Consider the following 25,262-nt stretch of genomic DNA (forward strand, 5'->3'; position numbering starts at 1 on the left):
ATTAAGATTTTAAAGCTATCAAACCACGGATATAGCTACAGAGCACGCTAAATAAAGTTTGCATTGCTAAGGAAAGGGAGTGCCTACATTGTGTGCAATCAGCAGATAACCTGGTCTGTCAATCCACATGGTCATGTTAATAATTATTTCTAATAATGCACATAATGTTACCCAGGACATCTCTATGCCTGTAAAACACAGCTGGTTTTCTCAGTACTCTATCTACTAGATCAATAATCAACATTGGGAATAAAGAAAGGAGCCAGCAGAGGGAACTTGCTTGTCAAAATACCTAATAATAGAAGAAAAAAGAAATCCCTATAAACTCATTTTCAATACAGATGAGAACCAATGATGCAAAGCTCTTAAAAATGCATGTTCTAGATGTGCTGTCATGCATGACTCATCCCTTTATAGCTGATTTATTCAGTGTTGCTTCAGTAATTATGATAAATAATTAGGCAGTGATTTGAAATTCTACATAATAAGTTATAGCATTTTTACATATTTTTTGTGAATCACTGCTTCTGGTCGTATCAATGAATAGTTTAACACTATGATAAACTGCTTCTCACACATTTGAGATAGAAATACGTATCAGTTTGAAGCCATCAAATTCAGCCAGAAAAAAAATCTGTCATCTATAGATAAAGCGACGTAATGAGCAGCTGCTATCTCAAATGTTCCTCTTTTTGTGAAGGCAATCAAACTCCCCACCCCTTGTGTACCTACAAAGCTACCTCAAACTCTGTGGTGTTCAACTTTTTCATATTGAAGCTCTTAGTATCTGAAGCCTTGTGATAAACCAAGCAGATGCCCTTCATGAAAATGGCGTTTTAGAGGTATTTCATATCACTACATCATCAGAAATTCTTTCCTAATTTTCACAATCACTTTCTTGTATGCTTTTAAATTATTGCATTAAATGTTAACATTTTGTACTTTGGGTAACACGCCTATTAATTCCCATGCTCACAACCACACCTGAACCATCAGCTAAATCCCAGTGTGAACACATGGAAACGGGGGGGGGGGGGATAAATTTACGAAGGAGAAACGTGCTCCTTGTGTTCAGCAAAATGAGGGGACAGAATGCTGTTTCTACCATTTCAAGCTGAAGTTTTTTGGGAGGTCGCTATTTTTGAATATCTCCTTCCATTAGAGTAGCTCCCTGTAACACCAGTGCAGCAGACAAGGGGATGAACCTGAATATTTCTCCATGATGTGCTAATATTTCAACTGCAGGGAGTTGCTGTTTTTTATCTTTATTTTATTTATTTTTTTAAAAAAATTGCGTAAGCATTCAAATTAAGGTGACTAGGGGTCCTGCTTTACAGTGTCCTCTGTTTGAAGTGCTGTCAGAAGACAACCGTCTGTGCAAATCCATGTTCTCTTCAGTACTCTTTTCTTGCAATTACTCTTTTTGGCCATGTTCCAGTGGCCACACTAATTCAGGCATCCCTCTACCTGTAGTGACACAGTAATAGCACTAGTCAAAGGAAAACATCAACCAGTGTGGGTGCGATCACGATCACATACATTTACTCTCCAACACTTAATTATCTTGTGCATGCCTATGCTATTTGGCTGCTTACTTCAAAGGGTTACTTACTGTAGATGCCAATTAAACGGTACGATGGGGCATATTCTGTTACACACACATGCAGCAAAACATCAAAGGTATGACGATTGGATGTCGTCCAACACATCAGAATTCCCCAGAAACTGGCTCCCAAACAAGCAAATTCTATGCTTACTTGGACAGGCAAAAAAATAAGAGATTGAAATAATAATTAATGTGTCATGAATGTTTTCAAGTTTATTGTGCATTTCGGAACAAAAAGCTGTGAAGGGTAATGATCATTACATAACAGTTCTCAGTAGGATGCTTTACATGTGAAAGATCTTCCTAGAGCTAGACCAAATGCAGTAATTGGCTTTTAATGACAGCACTGCCTTTAATCATTCATGGCAAACTAATACAGTATCTTTGCCAGACATAGAACTTGCTGTATGGACTTTATTAATTTCTGTGCAACTGGGCCCTACAGGGAATATTCCTGTGAATGACTAAAGGTCTTCAGGGACCATTTACTATGTACACAGCTACTTCAGAAATGTGATTATCTAAATAGAAATATTGCTACAAACAAATTTTTTTTTGGGGGGGGGGAGGTCCTACTAGCACCTATGCCTATCATGATTCATACAAGGCTAATAAAATACTGTGCCGTTATTGCGATGGAAATGTAAAATACAGCCAGCGCTGAGTATTTAAACAATGATGCCTATCAATAGGCCAGATGGGATTAGTCTACAGGGGGGTTTTTTGTTTAAAAGTTTTCTAGGCAACCTTTTAGGGTCATGTCTCCACAAGACAGCTTCCAGTAGATAAAACACAATACATAATTAAAGTAAAAAACACCACACCACCAAAATAACACAAAACACCATAAAACAATAGTAGCACCTGAAAATCATTAAAAGACCTTGTCTGATTATTTCCCAACATATTATGGGGAGGAGGAAGAAGCGTATACCACCATACCATACCATACCATACCATACCATACCATATTTATTTATAGCATCATAGACTTACTGCAAAATACAACTGAAGTAACACCCAAAATACACTTTACCATCTCCCCCAAATACACCTTAACCTCTGGGAAATTGACCACATGATATTAACCTATGCATGTTGGACTGTTCACAAGTAAATCAGTCCCAATATTACACCCCATGTGAACAGCCTGTGGTGTCAGAAGTGAGACAGGCATTAGGCGGAGGCAAGGTGTGTTAGCTTCTGTTATCACTGTGCAGCTGCATGGAGTCACAGGACTCTGTTTACATTCTAGCAACCTTGCAGTCTCACGGGAGAGGAGACAGGATGTGACGTTAGTGGTTTCCTGTTTCCTTTGTTCCTTTGTTCGGTTGCTCTATGCTTTCGTAGAGAGAGGATGTCTTTTCTGTTCTGCATAGCTAGAAAATAAAACTCTTTACAATGTAGCTCATACTGTCTCATCCTTCCCTGTGCTGGGAACTCTGCTGATTGAAGAATGGGCCTTGAAGCTCTTGCTTCTCCATCACACCATTAGAGGAACAGTGAGACAAAATATTGTCTGTGACTGCAGGGTCCTGGCTCTTTTCAGTGTCACTGCCATCTACTTCAGGTAGCATGAACAGAAGTGTTCGCTGACTCTGCGTTCAGCCTAGATTATGAGGTGATTGGGGGTGATTCAGGTGAGGTTTCTACAGACCCAGGTTGGATTGCGTGGTTCACAAGGCATCACAAGGTGGATCAAAGACCGCCTAATTTCCTGAATCACTCTATGGACTTGGGCAGGCATAGGCAAACTCGGCTCTCCAGATGTTTTGAGACTACGATTGCCATCATTCCTGACCACTGGTCCTGTTAGCTAGGGATGATGGGAGTTGTAGTCCCAAAACATCTGGAGGGCCGAGTTTGCCTATGCCTGGACTTGGGTGTCCAAAAGAACACAGCAACTTGCCATTTAAAATAGAGTGAACAATGCATCTTGTTTTATTAAAACACACACACACACACACACAAAACAAAAAAAACAACAACAACTAACCAACCAACCAAGCTGACTAGGAAAAGGTACTAAGCTCTAGTGGAGAGGAGGTGGAGTGGAGAGAAGTAGAGGGATATTTCATTTTGATGGACAGGTCTGTGTTTTAATCACAGTGAATTATATTCCCAGGGCACTGCAATCACAGTGATTTGTAGGAGGGATGTTTGCAAAATTTAAGAGAGTAGAGCCATTCTGCCTTTTCTCCCCCTCTGTTCAGTTGTACAGCTTCTTGTGATTTATTTGCTCCTTTTCATACTAACCCCTTTCTGTTTTTCAACAAACATCTGCTTTAATTGTTACTTTTTATTCCATTTGTTTTAAACTTCTCTTAGATTTTCCATACCTCTTTTGCTGCATGCATTTAGTTCCAACATCTTTTCTCCTGGCTCTATATTACTTGTTCCTCCTGTCTTCCATTGTAGTGTACTTACGGATTCATTACATTGAATTCTGGCTGTCCAACATTGTTAGTAAAGTTATTATTAAATTGCTCTCCCTTCACTTTTTAACCACTCGGCTAAGCCTCCTTATCCCTTAAGTAAGCTCCCAGTTGTGTTGGTCATTGATAGCCTACTATGACCCACTTACCTTGGGGAACCTCTATCATGTTACCAGCTTTCAGACTGAGTGCCCACACAACACTACAGGTGGTTAAGTGATTTTTATTTCATCCATCCCACAATGTTCTGCCCTCATTCTGAAAGTTGGAGAGCTTTCTCCCCTCAGATGGAGCAACCATGAAGCCATGATAGCTCAGTAGACTTTTAATATCAGGGTTGTAGGTTCAAGTCCTATGTTGGGCAAAAGACTCCTGCATTGCAGGGGTTGGACTAGATGACCCTTGTGGTACCTTCCAACTCTACATTTCTGTAATTCTAAATCATATTCCATTTAAAAAAAGCATTCTAAATTTAAAAAAGTGCTATACTTTTTCTTTTTTTAAGAAACCATTCTAAAGATTCCTTCATGAAAGCCTTTGGGTAGATCTGCCTACAATTTGGTAGGCATAATCCACTAAAGATGGACTTCTGTGGCCACAAATTTCACCCACTTCAGAGGTGAAAGATCCCTGCCCCCCTTTAGCTTCAGATAAGCCTGTCCTTGTGAAATGATCACTTTAACTAACATTCTGAAAGGCAGCAAGCTTCATCCCTTCAGAATTGGCAACCATGCTTGCAACTGCATCAAATTCTGGCAGAAACCTTACACTTACACACACACACACACACACACACACACACAATCATGGCTGAATCTTAATGGAATTTGGCAGACTTAATCCACTCTGGAGGAGCTTCAAATTTGCCTGCAAATTTCATCCACTTATGAGAAGAAGCTACAGTCAGTTTTAGGTTCCCCATTATAGTAAATGTGGGAAGGGAAGGGTTTTGGCTTTAACAGAACTTCTTCAGATCCAAATAACAAATCAAACTGAAAAATCAGAGCAATTCCAAATCCATTGTTTTATTTATTTACTAAGTATTAGTAAGACAAAGGAGATGGTGTTGTGGACTTCCGAAGGAAGAGAGGGGAACCTGCCCCGTTGTATATAGGGGGGGGGGGCTGTGTGGAGAGAGTCTCCTCCTTTAAATTCCTGGGAGTTTACCTTAGTGAGGATCTCACTTGGAAAATCAACATAACTCAGGTGGTCAGAAAGGCCCAACAAAGACTCCATTTCCTCAGGGTCTTGTGAAAGAATAATGTTAAACAACAACTGATGAACTCCTTTATATTGTATAGTGTCCTTTCATATTGTATCACAGTGTGGTATGCTCGCCTGACATACACAGATAGAAAGTCTCTACAGAGGGTGGTGAATACAGCACATGATATCATGGGCTGTCCCTTGAGTCCGCTAGATAACATCGCAAGGGATCGTTGCTTTAGGAGAGCGAGAAAAATTCTCAGGGCTGACTCACACCCTGGCCATCTTTAATCTTCTACCCTCGGGCAGGAGATATAGAAGTATAATCAGCCGTACCAACAGGCTAAAAAATAGCTTCTATCCGTGGGCTGTTCAATGGAAAATAACATAGCAAAATTGACTTGCGAGGTAGTGTGTTGTTTGATAAGAGACTGAGTGTTTGGGCGGGGAGGGAGGCTCATTTAATTTCATTGTACACAGGTTGTACAACGACAATAAAGGTATTGTTTATTTATTTATTTATTTTCATTAATATAGTGCCTTTCAACACAAGATTAGCATCACTACTGATGCCAATATAAGGTGAATCTTGTGGCTGTTGCACATTCCTTGTATTTATACAATTTTTGTATACATATATATTTTAAAGTGAGTGTGTGTGTGTGTGTGTGTGTGTGTGTGTCCAGTAGCTGATACTGTGTGAACAGTATACAATTTTGAAGAAGCTGATGTTGAGTGATGTCTCCTGAAATCCTACCTAACAACTTGTTTCCAAAAATTTGCTCTAAAAACTATGTTAGCTGCCCATTAAATGCCAAAAATGATCAGGGAGACAAATGAAATCAGGCAATATGTGGTTTCTATAAGAAGCAGAATTGGACCCAATGCTTCTAAAGTCCTATACATTGAGTTTCTTTAGATATATATAAAAACCCTGAGAAACAGAGAGCAGAGTGAATTAAAGCAACAGAAAGCTGAACTGACATTTGAAGAAAGAAGATACTATCTCTCTTCTTAGTGAAAGAAAAAAACACAAAATGAGATGGTTAGCAAGGGTGAATAATGAAAAGATAGCATAAGGCTTTGATTCTGTGGTTGTATCCGAGATCTGTTCAGTCACAAACTCCTAATCCATTTCAAACTCAACAAAAGTCCTCCTTCAATTAAAAACCTATTGATAACCTATTTATCAAGCAAAACCATGCTGCTTCTGTTGTAACATGTTTGCCACTCTTCAGTCTCCTTGCCATTAATAAGGTTCAATATGGTAAGGGGCTTAAATAGCATCCTTCCATTCTCTCTGCCCACCATGAAGTGGAACCCACACAGCACCTATAACAGTTCAATCAGCTGTAAGAACATTCAGCCCAAAGGCCTAAATGGTGCCTAAAAGACTGGACACGTTTGTGAGCCATTGGGCAAGAGAGGCAAGAGCGAGAAAATCCTTGGCTCTGATTGGTTCATTCCGAAGGTGATCTGAAGAGGCGGGCAGGGCTTGTTCCCTATTTAAGGCAGTCTCTTCGTTTGCAGCATTATCTGACCTTCCTCCCTGTCTCCCAGTGCGCTTCAGGATCACAACTAGGGAGCAATGTAGGAATTTTTCTGAAGAAATTGCTTCATGTTGTCTGCCCTGAATCCACAGATGCCCTGGTTATTTCATTGGATGAGCCTAGGTTTTAGAATTCTGAGTGATGAATAAACATTTTTACCTGCTTTTTCAACACCATGACTCAAAGGTGCATGGCACATAGTCTCAAAGGTTTTGGTATACATCTGTAAGTACCTTATGCGGTGCACATGAATGGCAGCAGGGGAAATGCTGGGATGCAGAATGGATTGTATGTCCCTCACACAAAACATAGGTTTGTATTTCATATCATGGAAGCATTTCCTTCAATATTCCATTCTGAACAAGTTTCACTACTGACAATGCACTCTCTTGCTCTTCCTCCTCCTCCTCTGCTCTTCCCCAAAGCATCCTTCAAATATAGTGTATTAGATCATTTTATTATGTTTTTCAATCAGCTAGAGAAGAAATCTGATTGTCCATGCCTTGGAATTCTATGTAGCTTATGACTGAAGGTGAATTGTACTTTGGTTGCCTGCACGCGAAGCCAAAGACCAGCAACAATGCAAACAAGCAAAATTTATTGTGAAACCCCGGGGATCAGTTTCCAGCATTTCTAATGCTGTTAAGAGCATACAGTTTCCTGGAGAGACAAACTCATCTGAACTGCAAAGGAGGTTCAGTATAGCAATAAAACCATCAAGGATTTATTCAACACAAAAAATTGGACTGAACCCCCCCCCAACCATGACCTTTTCATAATCAAACCGCAATAATAATGTAAACAGGGCCAAGAGGCTGGGGGAGCTCTGGCAAAATAAACATGTTTCTGTTTTTCTGTTTCAACATAAAACATTAGAACTGAAGATTCCTAACATGTCATGCAGGCTCTGTTTGTGTACTCTACTCTATGGTGTCAGCCTGCACTTTCCATAATTATTACTGTGTTTACAAATGCAAGGATGTGGGGTCAACCGGATTCCTTGTCTGCTACAACTAGTTAGCTAAGAATGGGTTTATAGCCTGTTGTGAAATATTTTAAAGTACAGTGGTACCTCAGGTTAAGTACTTAATTCAGTCCAGAGGTCCGTACTTAACCTGAAACTGTTCTTAACCTGAAGCACCACTTTAGCTAATGGGGCCTCCTGCTGCTGTCGTGCCGATTTCTGTTCTTATCCTGAAGCAAAGTTCTTAACCTGAATCACTATTTCTGGGTTAGCGGAGTCTGTAATCTGAAGCGTCTGTAACCCGAGGTACCACTGTAGTAACATGTTAGGTTTCACTTTTGGAAAACAAAAACAAAACAGCTGCCCTCCACAGGGTAGTGTGGGAATTCTGTATATGTGCAACATGTATAGGTTGTGATTTTCAGTATAGAGAGATTTTGGAACTGGATAGAAACTATGCTGCTCTGAGCATCCTATTATAATTCTGCAGAATGGTGCTATCAGTGTCAGTCTCAGCACAGCACGCTGTCATTATATGGATCTTCCCATCCCATTCTCACCAGGCATATGCTGCTCACATATTCTCACAGGTTAGCCCAAATAACGAATCCAGAATCTACTGAACATTTACACAACCAAGAAGCTTTTTTCAAAGTAGAGTTTTAGAAAAGTAATGCACAATGGCTATGGTGCCACAAGAACTGGTATAAGCTACTGTAATTTTACTAGAATTGTCACCCAAGTTTTCAATATCCATCATATAGCTCCACTTTACTTCTTCTGTGGTTAGTGAGAACAACCCATGGTCACACTATGGTTTCATATCATGCTGTGATATGATATGAATATCACAAGCTGAGATATCCCAAGGAGAACTGTGGCTAGTTTCAAATAGAGCCTTGCAGGAAGAAGAGAGGAGGGAAGGGGAAGTGTGTGAGCTCTAGGCTTGACACAGCTCATGCCTATATTGAAGAGACAATGGCTTACCTGTGGCCCTCAACATGCTGCTGGACTATAACTCCCATCAGCCCCAGCCAGCATGGCCAATGGTCAGAGACAATGGGATTTGTAGTCTAGCAACATCTTGGAAAACCATGGTTTCCTATTATGCCTGAATGTAACCCATGATTTCAAGTCCTCCATAACTTCAGGATCAGACTACGTTTTACCAGGGCTTTTTTTTTCTTAGGTGGGCACCATTGCCATCATAAGAGAACAAGGGAAGCATTCATGGTAAGTTGCAGTACCTCTTTTTCTAGAAAAACAGCACCGTGTTTTACTAATATAGATAGCTAAAAAAGTAATTTGGGGTTTTCTTTCTTTAAGTAAAGGTATGGGAAGGATCAGATTTGCAATGCAAGCAATTGGGGGGGAGTAATTCCTACTGGTGAAATAGGACCTTCCTCCCACCCTGACCAGGTCTCATTGTAGCAGTGGAGGAGCTTGGGGTCTCAAATGTCAACAACACGCTGGACAACACCAAAATTCACCCTCACCTCTCACACTCCATTCTAAATAATAGTTGTAGCACCCCCGAGGTTCCACGGCAGTCACACTTTCCTAATTCTGCCACTGATTGCAATGTGATGGAAGGGTATTTTTTGCAGGGAGATCAGCTTGAGAAAGATAGATTAAGCCTACCCTCCCCACATGCTGTGGCCTAGCAGTCTGAACAGGTCTTCAGATCATTCCAACTGGAGCATCTTAAATTATTGAGAAGGCACTAGCTCAGGGGTAGATCATATACGTAGCATTCAGAAGAACCCAGATTGATTATCTCACATCCAACAACCAGAAAATTACAATTAGAGAACACGCGATGTACTAAGAAATGTACAACTTGCTGTTGCATTAATGCTCCTTGAACAGCATGAACATATTGCTAATGGTGGTCAATTACTATACAAATACCCTGTAATTGCACTTGTTAAAAGCTGGACATGGTATGCTGCCATGGAGGGAGGGGCACAAAAATGAGAAATGACTGGTACACGATGCAGGTTAATTGTTAAGAAAGAAAGAGTATCTGGCTTCTCTTCTCATTGACAGCACTTACATTGATGCAAACAAGGGAAAAACCCAGATCTGCAAACCAGCATGCTGAAAGTCTCGTATTTCTATAATTATGCTTTTGCTGTCTAAGATTAATCAGGCAAGTTAATGATGCAAAAAATTACATTTATAATCCAGTCTGAATACAGCTGTACAGCAAGCTAAGATCTAAGTGCTATTAAGGTAAATGGAATTAATGGGCTGTCCGTGGCAATCTTTCTATCTATCACTTACTAATTAACATTATTCTGTAAAGAATAATTTGTGGTGAGAAAAATATACAACCCCAACTAGGCCAAATTTGCAATGGACAGTGTTGTTAATGGATTGTCCTACAGGTTGGTACCAGATGGTACACTGGGTTTAGTTTGTCAGTTTACAAGAAACTGTCATCTGGGACTGAAATTGGAGAAAAACCTTTATTATGGAGGCAAGTTATCTCCACCACAGATGAACTTGGAGATAACGTCCACTTCAGCTAATAACCAAAGTGTCAAGTAGGAGATGGTGGAAAAAGTAATCTTAGATGTATGCTTGCTATAGTTGGGATCTTATCTTGTTCTCCATCACAATATTCAAGGGGAGCCTCGGGTTGTGTTGGCTTGTTCAATTTCTCCACTTTTTTGATCTCATCACTGTGGGGAGATATCAACATCTGAATCAGGATGTCCCAATTCAGGAGGTTTTAAAAGCTGACTTAATGCAGGTATTTTTCAGGCCCAAGAGCTGGTCTGGATTTTTCATTAAAGTGTTATGGGCAGCACAAAATATCAGTTTCACAGAAGTAAAACTGGTGGTGCTCAGAACCCCCCTTCCCTCAAAGAACAGGCAAAACACAACCCACAACTAAAACAGACACACACCATCCCTCAAAAAAAAACAACCCAGATACCCAAGTAAAATGCAAGTCACTAGTTTATGAACCACTGGTTTTTCTTCAGAACAGAATCCAAGATTACTGAGATTCAAACAATCCTAATAATACACAAGATACAAATCCCTCTTTAGATCAATCCTCTGTTCTTTTGCAGGCCTGGAAGATATCTCCATTCAGAGGAGTACTAAGAGGAGTACAAGTGCAGAGAAGGAATTCCAAAACCAATGTCCCACGAGCTCCCCACTGCTTTGGTACACAGTGTTGTGTAAGCACAGGGGAGGGACTGTATTGCAGCCAAGGTTATTTTCATTAGACATATTTCTTCTTTTCTTCATGCATGGGAAATGGTAGCATAGAGAATAGAAACATTCCAGAGTAATTAAAATCTGAAATGAATTATTCAATTCGATTAAAAATGAAAGGAATTATTTAAATGGTTAGGCACATTGTCTTATATTTTAGCGACACTGACTTTGCATTTAAATTTCAAATATTCGTTGAGTAGACGCACTGTTGCAAGTTTATAAATTAAAATTCTATTTTTAAAAAATATTAATGTACTTTTCTAACTTTATCCTTAAGTTGCCTTTGGGTAAATAAATGAGTAAAGAATCTATGATACTGCCAAAAGAGTCAAGCAAAGAAAAAAGAATTACATTGGCTTGGATTGCACGCCCTGCTAAGCAACAACATGAAAGTATTGCGCTCTTGGAAAGGAGATCAGTGTTTTACTCCTCCACTGTCATATTGTTCCTTTGTTGCGCTGTTCTAAGATGAACCATGCTTTGGCTTATTGGTTAGCCTGCAGAAAGCTGAAGTGTGAGTTTGGATTTGGATAACACACACAGCCAAACTATGGCTGAGCTCATTATAGCACAACAGCAAAATGGCAGAGGAGGAGCAAAACAGCTGTGATCTCTCCTGGAGCTCGTATGGTCCCATTCACATAATAAGCCATGGTTTGGCTGCCGGTTGACACAATATAAAAGGTAAAGAGACCCCTGACTGTTAGGTCCAGTCGTGGCCAACTCTGGGGTTGCAGCGCTCATCTCGCTTTATTGGCCGAGGGAGCCGGCGTACAGCTTCTGGGTCATGTGGTCAGCATCACTAAGCCGCTTCTGGTGAACCAGAGCAGCGCACGGAAATGCCGTTTACCTTCCCGCCGGAGCGGTACCTATTTATCAACTTGCACTTGACATGCTTTCGAACTGCTAGGTTGGCAGGAGCAGGGACCAAGCAACAGGAGCTCACCCCGTCGCGGAGATTCGAACCGCCGACCTTCTGATCAGCAAGTCCTAGGCTCTGTGGTTTAACCCACAGCGCCACCCGCATCACAAGATAGAGCAGTTCTTATAGCTCTGCGTAGCTTACATGACAAATAAGGGAACACCTCCCCTCAATTATTGGCACATCTTTTAATTTTGAAAAAAAAAGTACGGATTCATTTATTTGGGACCTTTTTTTCTTCATACTTTATGTGCATCTTTTAAATGAGGCATTCTGTTTATCAGCTGAATTGCCTGATTACCTTCATGCTTATTAGAATATATTCAAGGGCAAGTGCCACAGTTTATGGATTCAGAAGGTTCTGCATGCTATGTTCATTGCCCCCAGTTAGATGGACCTGTGCAGATAAGGGAACAGCTGGTTGGAGTACACAATACAGGGTGAGACGAACCAATAGGGATGAAGCTTCATAGAGAGGAGAAAAGAAGGCCTGGCTTCAATTGTCAGGAATGATGAGAATTGTAGTCCAAAGCATGTGGAAAGCACCAGGTTGGGGAAAAGGCAGCCCTGTTCTACCCTGTGGAACTAGAGCAACTACAGCCGAAGAGTCATTATCTGTCATTAGTTTTCAGCACTTTATTTCCCTATACTAGAAATATCAAGGAAATTCTAATTGGATCAATTTTACCCAACCTTCATTAAATCATAGAAACATTTCTCCAAAAGGTATGCGACCTACATAATTTTAGATTGGTTGCCTCCCAGTTTTCTTTCAGAAATAGCAGTGGATGTTCTCAACTCTGCACAGTGACATCACTTGGTGGTAATCCTGACCACCTCCTTCTGTGTAAACTTTCCCTCCCCCAAAACTGGGCTTTTGCCTATTTAATTGAAGCACGCAACAAGCATATGTTCTGCTCAAGTAACCGTGAGGAGTTCAAAGTATCATATCTAAACAGTCTGCAGTCTCTCAATGCCTTCAAGGCACCACACTCCTGGAAATGACTCTTTAATTTGAAGCCGACATAAAACTTTAATTTATTGAAAAGTGCTGCTGCTTTTTGATGGGGAGGCAATTTCTGTGTACCCAGTAGAGAATGATGTCAAGACTTAATTAAAAGCAGCAATTCACATATGAACACCGTCCCTGCTTAAATTTGTCCCGTGTTCTAGCTGCAGGAAGAAGAAAGGATGAAACACCAGTTATGGCATGCAGCACTTACACCAGGCATGGGTAAACTCCAGCCCTCCAGATGTTTGGGACTACAATTCCCATCATCCCTAGCTAACAGGACCAGTGTTAAGGGATGTTGGGAATTGTAGTCCCAAACATCTGGAGGGCTGGAGTTTGCCTAGGCCTGACTTACACCATGATCAAATCCTATGGTGCAGGTATTAATACAGAACAAGAAGTGTCTTTTAGGTTTGAGACTTGTTCCATACTAATACTGCAGCACAGCTAGACAACTGTTCTGCATTCATCTTCTCCTCTCCAGCATTTTTACAGGCCTGGGCAAGTAATCTAATTAGAACTGAGTTGCATAGAAATGTCCCAGAGCACTTTTTTTCCCCCAGGGAGAGGAGAGAATCTATATTTTTTTCTTTTTCTCCCCTCTCAAGATAGAAAAAAGTAAGTTTGCATAATTTTCTCTGAAAGTTCTCCATCCTCTTTTGTGTTGGACGTCACCCCCTACTGACCCCCGGCACCTTTGCACCAGGGCATCATGGAGGATGCAAAAATCGTGGCCAGGTTCCCAATGCACTTGCTGCTGTTACCACTTGGAGCAGCAGCAGCAATTTTAAAAACACAAAACAAAACCTTTTTAAAAAATGTTTAATTTTATACCTTATGCATTTAAATTTAGATGCAAGGTCCCTGCTCCTGCCAACCTAGCAGTTCAAAAGCACGTCAAAGTGCAAGTAGATAAATAGGTACCACTGTGGCGGGAAGGTAAACAGCGTTTCCGTGCGCTGCTATGGTTTGCCAGAAACGGCTTAGTCGTGCTGGCCACATGACCCAGAAGCTGTACGCCGGCTCCCTCGGCCAATAAAGCGAGATGAGCGCCGCAACCCCAGAGTCGGCCATGAGTGGACCTAATGGTCAGGGGTCCGTTTACCTTTACCTTACTGATGGCTATAGTATTCTCAATGTGAGCTGACAGCATGTACAGTTGAACCTCTGGTTACGTAAACTTCGGGATGCGCACACGGCAAACCCAGAAGTATTTTACTGGGTTTCGCCACGCATGCATGCCCAGAAGCGGTCCTCAGGTTGCGGAAACCTCAGGATCCGACTGGACCTCTGGAACAGATCCCGTCCGCAACTGGAGGTACCACTGTATTGTAATTGTATCCTCCCCCTCCCCCGTATTTATAAAAATCTTTCCATCTTCTCCTTTTTTTTATTCTTCTATGTTCAATTTGACTATGTCATAGAATCAGAGTTGGAAGGGACCCCGAGAATTGTCTAGTCCAACCACCTGCAATGCAGGAATCTCAACTAAGACATCCATGACAGATGGCTATCCAACCTCTGCTACAAAACCTCCAAGGAAGGAGAGTCCACAACCTCCTGAGGGAGACCGTTCCGTTGCGGAACAGCTCTTATGGTCAGAATTTTTTTCCTGATGTTTAGCCGGAATCTCCTTTCTTGTAACCTGAAGCCATTGGTTTGAGTCCTACGCTTAAACAAATACATTTGGGGGGGTTGGAGTTAGGAGAAAAGAAAGCGGTTGTGCTACTGTCACTGTTAAAGGTGACCCCAGTCCTGAAAAAACTGATGGAGAACTTCATCTGTCAATGGAAAAAGCTGTGATGAAATGTCTCTCCCTGTTTCTCTGCCTACAAATAGGGTGGAGCATTTTAAGAGGCCATTTCTGCAGAGTTCTGTTCCACACATTTGACAAGTTTACAACCTAAATTTCAAATACGGGAACAAAAGTGAAGTGAAGGAAGTAGGGGGAGGGGGTAGGGGGAGGGTAACAAGGGCTGTACAGGAACAAATGCTGGAGAAGGATTGCCTACTATGGGGATAAGCCAAAATCTTCATCAAATATGTCTGTTTTGAGGGAGGATAATATAGTCTTGCATTTCCTTGAAAAAGGCAGGCTCAGGCTGTGTGTGTGAAAATCACCTATCAGACTACGCAGCATATTACGTATGTGTGCGTGGCGTCAAACCACTGCTGTCGCAGTGAGATCAAGCACTGGGAAATCTTCCAATCCTTCTCACACCATGGCACTAAGGCTTGAAATCTTTTCACCCTTCCTTGCCCTCACCACGGATGCTTTGGGTACTTGGGTCACATAAAATGTAGTAATTTCTAAGGTGGCTATTGCGGCAAAGTGATTTTTTCTTGGCAGGGGCACCAATACAATTCTTTGCCAAGGTACACCTTTGGTTCAAGATGTCAAAAAATGAGCTAATTCCAGTTCACATCAACCTCTTTGCAAAATGAACTAGTTTGGTATGCATTCAGTTCCCACTCCATCCAAACGAACCTTGGCAATTTCCCTCTTGCATTCAGAAAGTTACAGTGAGCTTTGTAGGACTGGAGTTATGAAAACAATGCATTGACCAGTTTTAAAGCTCTAAGATGAGATCCCTAAACCCAAATTGCTTTAGCTAATAGAACAGACGTTTTCGCTGCCTAATTTCTAAGCACATAAAGATGAAAACAGTAATATTTTAGTGAAGGGGTAAAAAGACTACAGTGAGTGGAATCCAAACATTCCTTTCCTCTGATGAATGGAATCTTTCCATCAAAGGACGACTCCTGTCAGAGAAAGGGAACCTCTGAACCCAACCCTCTGTTTACACAGTTTGTGGGAGAACAGCTATCTAAAGTTAAAACCTCTCATTTAGAACTTCGTTTAAAATGTTCTATTTGTAAACATCTACTTTTGCAGCCAACAATTAATCCATATAGAGGAGCACATAAATAAAAGGCAATCAGCTTCCCGCTACAATAGAAAGGCAAATATATATGTTCTAGGCAAAACTAAAGACGTGAACGTCTAGGCTGTTTTCTGCAAGAACAATAGAAATAAGAAAGCAGCTAATTCCTACCCAACCTCTAACTCTCAATGTTCGTACTCAACTTCCAACTCCCCAATTTGGAAAAGCACCCCCCCCCCCATGTCTCTTTATTCAAAATTATAAAATTGTATTTCTTCAAGAAGCATTGTTCAAGCATCTGTTTCTCTTGTCTTGCACCTTCCAAAGAAACAGCTGAAAGCCTAAAATGAGAAGTATTGCATCACTTTTTTTTCTATTAAGACGAGTGTGATGCCCCTATACATATGGATTACGTAGATATTAAATCATATCCACAAGTATCAGGAAAATATTAGTGTGGCAGAAATTAGTAGAACAATATAGACAAGACACGAATGTACTTAATTATAACTTTTTATATGAAGGAACGAACTATACATGACACTAAATGCAGTGCTGCCAATCCCTGATTATTTAACAATAAACACATGGAGAGGAGGCTGATTTAATCAGCACACAGGGAAAGGAGGTTCTAACTCCTCTTTTCCCAGGCTGTACTGCTATTAGTCTGAATAAAGATCTCATCGTTACTTACAAGTAAGAGCCACTCTTTTGCTTTTGGGCAGAAGCTTGGCAATTTTTACTGTTTGGTTTCTGGAAGAATATCACATGAAACAAGCTACCAACTTTCAAATTCATAATTAAATCCTAATCAGATAGATATTTTCAAATACCAAATAAAGACTATTAATTACAGCCAAATTGCTTAGTACAACTGCATGTCTACTGGAAAATTCTACATACCATTGCATGTCAATTGTCACTGCACAGCATCTGATAAGTACTGTCAAAAACCAAATGCTATTCATGCCAAATATCAAATGCATTTAAATACTAAATAACAATTGTGTTTAAATTATCCATTTATGTCAGGTACTGAAATAAATCATCAAATTTAATGTAAATAAATATCAGGTGTCAAAAAGGGATGTTAGATAACAAATATTTGCATGAGGGAACTGCTCAATAGCTTCCATTGGGTAGTGGGTGGAGTGTGGGAGCAGTAATGGCCGCTTACTGCCCTTCCAGGTGAGTGGCAGTTGTGGCCCGACATGGCACCTCCTCTCCTTCCTGGTATACCACACCACATTTGCCTGCCTCCCTGTCCCCCTTGGCCGCCATGGAGGCTCACGAGTTCCCGCCAAAACCCATCTATTCAAATGGGCCAACCCACGGCAGCCCCAGAGGGGTGAGGTGGGACGAGCGGACCTGAGAGAGGCAGGCTTCCCTCAGGTCTGCCCGTCATCTATTTAGCCCAGCCGACCCCCAAGCGCAGTACCCAGTTGGCCAGGAGCGTCATCTGCGTAGGGCTAGTGTGCCATAGAGATCCTCTCAGTGTTTGGGGGTCACCTGCGTAAACCTGCGTTTTGCGATGGATCCACCCCTCAAATAGACCCTGTCATGCCTCAGTCCTCCAGCAGGAGGACTGAGAGGGATACGCACCCAATGCCTATGCCAGGGGTGCCCAAATTTTTTTCAAAGAGGACCAGATTTGATGAAGTGAACGTGCGTGAGGGCTTTTTTTAGGAGATAGACTGCCACAGGGGCCGGATTAAACTGACCGGCAGGCTGCATTAGGCCCCCAAAACAGACTTTGGACATGCCTGCCCTATGCCAAGGCTTCCTACATCTGGAGTCAATAAAGTTGTGGCCATTTCAAATCCCAGACAGTTGTCACATCCATTCATTTACCACTCTATAGTCGGGTGTGCTGGGTTTGGGGGCTGTGTGGCTGGGCACGCAATTTGAATTGGCTGCAAATGCATTAACTATTTCCAGTACTGAATTTCAGTAACAAATTGCACCAAATGTATCCGGTCTGTATCCACATAATACAAGTCCCTGACCGTAACAACAAATTATGTGTATGAATTATTTGGGCAAAACATTTCACACTACTTAAACACCTCCACACACTCTTCTCCTGCATGCACAATTTTGTTTTGTTTTGCTTTAACTGGCAGATGTGAACAGAGGGCTGATGGTACTCAACTTGCCTGTTTCATTTCCCCTGCTGCAGCACCTCCTAGTAAGACGTACTAAACACCCCCCCCAAGCCAGCAGTTCTGCTGTGTAAAAGGCAAAGGTAAAGGGACCCCTGACCATTAGGTCCAGTCGTGGCCGACTCTGGGGTTGCAGCACTCATCTCGCTTTATTGGCCGAGGGAGCCAGCGTACAGCTTCTGGGTCATGTGGCCAGCATGACTAAGCCGCTTCTGGCGAACCAGAGCAGCGCACGGAAATGCCGTTTACCTTCCCGCCACAGTGGTACCTATTTATCTACTTGCACTTTGACGTGCTTTCGAACTGCTAGGTTGGCAGGAGCAGGGACCGAGCAACGGGAGCTCACCCCGTTGCGGGGATTCGAACCGCTGACCTTCTGATTGGCATGTTCTAGGCTCAGTGGTTTAACCCACAGCGCCACCCGCGTCCCTTCTGCTGTGTACAAGGGTGCTATAATGTACACAGAGTGCTAAGCATAACCAAGAGCTATTTCATTAGCTTTAGTGTTAGGTACAAGGCCACAGGAGCAATTCCCAAGTCTATTTCAGTTTTTTAAAGTTCTCTCCTCTTGCTATTTTGCAGCCAGTTATAATGTTATGCTTAAGGCAACAGAGAGAGCCTCCCATTGGTTCCCATGAGTTTTCAGTTCTGGCTTTTCAGAGCTTCTCTCATGCTTTGACTTGTCGCTACAATATTTTAAATTAATATTTTAAAAGGTGTTGGATATCTGTTTCAAAAATAGCCAAAGTTGCTCAGAGGGAAGGCCATATACATGGAAGAGCAAGCTTTGCCAGTAGCTTAGCTATAAGCGACACTGATGAAATCAGGCAGCTGTAGCCATCAGCTCTGGTATACTTAGACTTCTGGGATTATGCTTTCCAAGTCATGGGAGCGTTCCTGCAATTTGCTCTAAAACTATAACATGTAAATCCATGTCTGGGTGTTACAATAAACCATAGTTTACCACCCTGATCTTCCCCATTCCAGGGGATCATGTCCTCCCCTTCTCTCTCCTCTTCTAATATAGCCATGGGGGTGTTCTTTTTGGATTTATCACAGCTTGCCATATCAACTGAACCATAAAAGCTTATACCCAGAACAAACTTAGTTGCTACTGGACAATTTTTAAAATATATATATATTTATTTCGATTGCCTCAGACCAACACGGCTACCTACCTGAACAAAAAAACCTGGTTCTTATTGACCATGATTTGGTTGAAAAAGAGAGCTTTGAATCCTGGTTTACGAGACTGCCTTGCTTCAATAAACCATAGGTAAGTGCTTGGACACGATGTGAAACTGATTAGCTCAAACTCAGAAGATTAAGCTTCTTATCACCTCTTTGCAGTTGTGCCTGCAGAGGAGGAGGAAGGGCATGAGTCTGCAGTGAGACTACACTCATTCCCATCACAATAAACCATGGTGATTAAAGCTATTAATTTATGGGAAAGCCCTTCCCAGAACCTCAACACACACAAGTCTTTCTTATGGGCAATACTTCCTTGCAGTATTATGGTTACAATGGCAATCTATAACTGGTGACTTATGCAAGCTACAGCTACAAAATAAAGCACCCTTAACAGTGTAATTCTCAGAATGAGGTTCCATCGAGTCTCTGGTTCAGGTTTGCAGACTATGTTAATTTTGAGGAATCCCCCTACACAAAGGGAAAGATCCACACGGTAACTGGTGCTTCATATTATGGCTCCCACATGGAATCAACATGCTGAAGTTTCCAGTTGATCTCCAAATGGAAGGTTATTTTGAGGGGGCTGCTGCCATTTTTAGCATATTACGGATAAAAAGACTTAAAAAACAGGGTGTATTCTCATATTGAATTACTCTATACAGTATTATATTACTATAATTATATACTCTACATTATATTATTATATTACTCTATATTGCTTCTCATATTTATTATTTGCAAAAATGCTTGCTCCATATTTTTTTAAAATTGAAGATTAAGTACAACCGTTTTATAAAATCAAGGATGATGGGAAAAGCCTATACTGTAAAAACATTATAAAACATTATTCTACTGTTTTGCAAAACTGACATAGGCATGGCTGGTACCAGCTCTTTGGGAAGGCCTATCTGTCTGAATAATAAAAAAAGATCTTCAACAGGCTTTGAAGGGTTGCCACAGGCACTTTACCATTAGTCTTGATTAGACCAATTGGTACCAAACACATGATCAAGCATGAGGTGCTCAGTGTTAAAGACAGAGTTCAGGTCTCACCGATTACCATATTGTAATTCAAATGAATTTCTCTTGCACATCACATGGACAAGTGGCCCTGAATATTAGCCTTTCCTTTAACCCACTGGATAAATTTATTGGCCCTTCTTGTTTCGAGAGTCTATACAGTGGTGCCTCTGGTTAAGAACTAAATTCGTTCTGGAGGTCCATTCTTAACTTGAAACTGTTCTTAACCTGAGGTACCACTTTAGCTAATGGGACCTCCCCCCACTGCCGCCGCACGATTTCTGTTCTCATCCTGAAGCAAAGTTCTTAACCCGAGGTACTATTTCTGGGTTAGTGGAGTCTGTAACTTGAAGCGTCTGTAACCCGAGGTACCACTGTAATCCCACTATAATCCCAATGTTCCTCAGATTCTTTTGCAGCTAATTTTGTCTAATATAAGGAATGATTCCTCTTACCTATTCCAAACCATAAATTTAGGCTGTTCTGAATTTCATCAGTGCCCCAAATTCTAGAGTTTTGAGGATGAAAGAATAAGATACTTTCAGCCATTCTCTTTACATATCATTAATTATTTGGTAATATAAAGATCTGATAGGTGTCACATCATCCCTGAATATGTTTTATGATTCTTTCCCTTTCGTTTCTGACCTACATTGGCCTTTTAGTTCAGCTATTTTGACACAGATTAGTGCAGGACATAAAACCTGGCTGCGGCTATTTCTTCCCACACTGAATAAATCACTCTAAAGCAGGGTATAAATATATATTAGCAGTAAATTGTCAGGAGATGATATCCTGTTAAAAAGGTAGCTTGCTCTAGAGTATTCAGCTAAAAGCAGGCATGCAGAGTCTGCTAAGCTCCAGCTTCCTCTGATTATAGCAGTGCTGCTTTCAACAAGGCAAAAAAACTCCATTACTTATAGGACTGTAGAGACTAAGGCTGTTAAAATATCTGCATAAGTATGTTTTAACCCTAGGCTCCTCATGCAGACCAAGTGCCATCAAAGACAATGGAAGAGGACCAATAATTTCCTCCACTTCAATTGACAGATAAGCAGGTTTATTGATCGGGTGCTTGATTTCTTTATGTAGACAATAATTAATTTGAGGAATTCATTTCCATAGGAAGTTGTGATGGCCACAGCGAGCTTTAAAAAGGTTCAGACAAGTTCATGGAAAATGGGTCTGTCAATGACTATTTAATAGCTACAAATAGAACAACATTGTTCAGAGGAAGCAGACTTACTTCTCCAATCAGCAGACTTCCAAAATTAGTCCCTACCTCTTTTGAATCTTCTCTACAGAGAGCCAGCCCTGGCATTTTTTTGGACAAAACTGAGCTGCAGAACTGTGGCCAAGAGATGTGCATGTTCTTGTTCTGAAACTATATAGAAAAGGGAAGAAAAGTTGGAACACAAATTCCTGGAACTCTGAAACACAGTGAATGAAAAATAAAAATCCGTATCATGAGAATGCCTGTTTCCTCCATCTAATTGTAATCTAAAGAGCTGGAAAAGGGGATGTACTTTCTGATGAAATGTTGTGCATTCATTAATAAAGCGTATACATTGTATGGTATTTCCACAATCCTTTCTTCAATGATAAACTGCACACCAGTTTATTTCCTCTAATAAATCCCATTCTGTAGTTCCTTACTTGATGTGCTAACTTCTAAGTCTACAAAATATTCCTTGTCTTAAAAGGATTTCATTCTCTGAAAGACACTTTAACAAAGCTTTGTTTAGACAACAACATATGAGGAAAAAACACATCTCTCTATGTTTTAAATGCATTTGTGGGAAAATGTCAGAAACATCCCATTTATCTCCCAGTTTGTAATGCTTGTTGTGGAAGAGTAAATTTAATTCAAGAGTTACTCAACTCTATTACATGACAGTGAATAGGCCCTGTCATTCTCCTAATCTAATCCTGCGGGGTGGGGGAGGAGGAGAGAGAGAAATATTTGCAAGGCAGATAGCAGAGGTGATGCTTTTTGACATTATGACTGCAAGACTTTGTGTCCATATTGCCTTTGCATATTTATTGTATTATATTTGAATGCAACTTAAGGACTCTACTGTATGATTCTTTAAGAAAGGTATTGTACTTTGATGCAAATATGATTAACAATCTCCCACTATAAAAAGACAAACATAGCTGGCTTATAGCTAGCTTAAAATTAAGTAGAGATCACAATGGAAACTCTACAACTATAAAGTACCATACAGCATAACACAGATTTATGTGTTGATGAGTCAACCAATATGAATGTTTTAATGCAGTTATATAAATATAGCAGATTCATTTTGAACATTATATAGTCACATGTTCATTTATATTTGTTTCTTTGAATTTTGAATGCATTCTCAGTGTCATTTTTAACTATCTGTGGCTAATACTATATCCATTAGAGAAGCCCTTACTGTTGAATTATGGCATTTCAACAAGTTAAGCCTTCATGTTTTAACCATAAGCATGTAGATTATGCTCACAAATGGAAAAACAAAGTCCACACCCTCAATATTGGATTGCATATTTTTCTAACAGAGTAAAATATATTAGCATTTATTTATTACATACAATCCGTTCAGCATCTACCATTCAGGTTCTTGAAATGCTGAACTATTAATCCATCTGTGTCCTGGATATGATGGGCAAGAACACAGAGAATGTGAATAAATGGTCAATGTGAAATGGGGAATAAGTACTAAAAGTTGATAGGGCTGAGGCAAAATGGATATGGGAAAAGATTGCTTTTCCTGAACATTTTATCACTCCCATACAAAGCATGCATCCATTTTGGGCATTTTGAGGTATTCATGAAAGGAGCAAAACTGTTCATAGACTGTTCACAGGTGAGTGGGATACATGCAGCCCTTTCAGTGCCAACAAAATACTGTGAACAAACAACATTCACTCTCTTGCTCAGTTGAAACAGTCTCTCATTTCAGTTGGCAGGCCTGACTTTTCTGAAACAGAGGTCTCAGACCCTCCAAGTGTCCCTATTTTCCAGGGACAGCCCCGGATTTATAGAAACCGTCCCAGTTTCTGATTTGATCCTGGAATGTCCCGATTTTCCTTAGGACGTCCCTATTTTAATTGGATTAATGTTGGAGCCTATGGAGTTATGCGACCCTGAGCCAAGGAGATAGGCAGCCTTGTATAGGGAAGTTTTTAAATGTTTAAGTGTTTAATGTTTTATAATGTTTTAATATATGTTGGAAGCCTCCCAGAGTGGCTGGGGCAACCCAATCAAATGGATGGGGTATTAATAAATAGAAGAAGGGGAGGAAGAGGAGGACGTCCCTAGTTTCATTGGCGAAATGTTGGAGGATATGAGGTCTGTGTACTACAAATACATGCAGCATTGTATTTTAGGTGCTGCTCTTAGTAAGAACAATCTGCATTTTTATAACTTCCACTTTTACACAGTTGGAGGCTTTGATACTTAGAGGGCTTTGTTAGCAACCTCCATTTGCTCGAATGAGTGTTTGCCTTGCTGAGGAAGATTAAAAGCAGTAATCTTAGCAATAGGCTAAATAACATTTTCAAAGTGAGCCACCAGTTCTCTGCTCCCTAAAATCCCACTGGTTTTCATCATTGCTCATAACTGCCAGGCACTTACACACTTTGAACATTTTGCTCTGTGCTGTTTACTAGGGATTTCCTACTTATTTCTTTGGGTGCTTTCCTTTTTTCAAAAGTCAATGTATTCAAGACCACAACAATTGTGTGATCCTTTGTTCTGTGGTACACAACAACCACTTTCTGTCCAAAAAGCCGTTTTTATTATTCTTATTATTTTTTCATTCTCTTTGTAAAAAGCAACTCTTTTTCTTCTCCCAAAGAAAAAAATGGAGCTCTATTTGTGCAGTTTTGAGATAAGTTCCAAGAACAAGTGGAATAATTTCATATTTTTGCCTCTGGAGATTAGACAAAAAAAAAAAAAGGAATTAGATTTCAAGCCAACATTCCTCCAACAACAACAATGAACAGATTGGGCAGAAGGAGGCAGAAAAAAGTTTCTTCCAAATGTGTCACATTGCATTTACTTTCCTGCAACACTAAATAGGATGGCTTAAGTTCCAGCAGGTTTTCCCTTCTTTTATCCAAAGCCATGGCTGAACTTGCACATACTCAGAATTTTGTATGGCTTTGTAAGCAAAGGTGTAATTTGTTACCTGAGCTTTCATAAATATAACATAATTAAGGCACTTTTTAAACCAATATGAATAATTTTACAGCACTATTTTAGTCTACATAGTCATTTACAATCCACCCCCCTTTGTTCCTCACAACAGCCACAGCCCACAGGAGGTGATTCAGTTTTGTTGACTCATAGAACTAAGATTGCCGTATTTCCAACAGAGCAAGAAATCTAGCCATTATTCACTTGTGTATGTTAAATCATGTAAATATATACACATTGTGAACTGAATGGACTGGCTTAAAATACTGCATATTACTGCTGCCTGTCATGGAGGAGTGGGGCCCACAGGTGTTTCACCTGGGGCTTCAGTTATCAACTGCAAAGATATCTAATACAAGGTTAACATGGACATATACATGGAAGAAGGTAGCAAGTCAGTAGACTGATGGAAATCAGGTGGGAGAATCAAAATATACAGAAACCAGGATGGTTCCAAGAGAACAGAATGACACAGAACCCTACTGAGCCTTCATACGTTTACTCAGACTTTATGAGTGAAGAAGCCTTGCCCCTTGGTTGAGAGAAGTTAAAGAAACAGCACTCTGTTTCACCATGAACCTCTAAGCCACTCATCTACCTGTATCTTTTGATGTCTAAAGGGAGGGGTGCTAAGGTAGTTCAAGAGCAGACAAGGAAACAAGTTGAGATTGTTCACCTGAGTTTTCTGAATTGCTGGTCATGCTCTGACATTGTTTTACCAACAGAGATCTGTGGACTATTGCTATTGAAGACTTACTTTCATCATGTTTGAGGATGGAAAGACATCTGGAGCTACTTCTTCTGGGCTTGTATTTATATACAGGTATGCCTCCTTGGCCCCCAAGGCACTGCATGAAATCAGAGTAATGAAATACACCTTCTAAAT

At 40.6% G+C, this 25,262-nt stretch overlaps 1 protein-coding gene and 1 long non-coding RNA gene across 15 annotated transcripts in view; one reads left to right on the top strand and one right to left on the bottom strand.

Annotated features, from left to right (window-relative positions):
• Window positions 1-25,262, top strand: part of LOC308459574 — a 133,932-nt gene that overhangs the window by 106,732 nt on the left and 1,938 nt on the right. Inside the window, exons 3-5 of one of the 3 annotated variants that reach the window (XR_013978172.1) lie at window positions 8,951-8,994; window positions 10,845-10,955; window positions 25,102-25,199. This is a non-coding gene — a long non-coding RNA (uncharacterized lncRNA). Of the gene's footprint in view, window positions 1-8,950; window positions 8,995-10,844; window positions 11,295-25,101; window positions 25,200-25,262 lie in introns of those variants that run through there. The other 2 variants (XR_013978173.1, XR_013978174.1) reach the window with 2 other exon arrangements.
• ZNF385D (zinc finger protein 385D) overlaps window positions 1-25,262 on the bottom strand; it is a 609,973-nt gene that overhangs the window by 94,277 nt on the left and 490,434 nt on the right. For 7 of the 12 annotated variants that reach the window (XM_080974820.1, XM_080974826.1, XM_080974827.1 and 4 more), the window contains one exon: window positions 21,434-21,571. The exons of 3 other annotated variants lie outside the window; for them this stretch is intronic. In XM_080974820.1, coding sequence (XP_080830946.1) covers window positions 21,434-21,571 — 138 coding nt within the window. The remainder of the gene's footprint in view (window positions 1-21,433; window positions 21,572-25,262) is intronic. 2 more of the 12 variants (XM_080974830.1, XM_080974825.1) reach the window with 1 other exon arrangement.

The sequence above is a fragment of the Podarcis pityusensis genome (genome assembly GCF_964106645.2).
Source record: "Podarcis pityusensis genome assembly, chromosome: 12".
NCBI lineage: Eukaryota > Metazoa > Chordata > Lepidosauria > Squamata > Lacertidae > Podarcis > Podarcis pityusensis.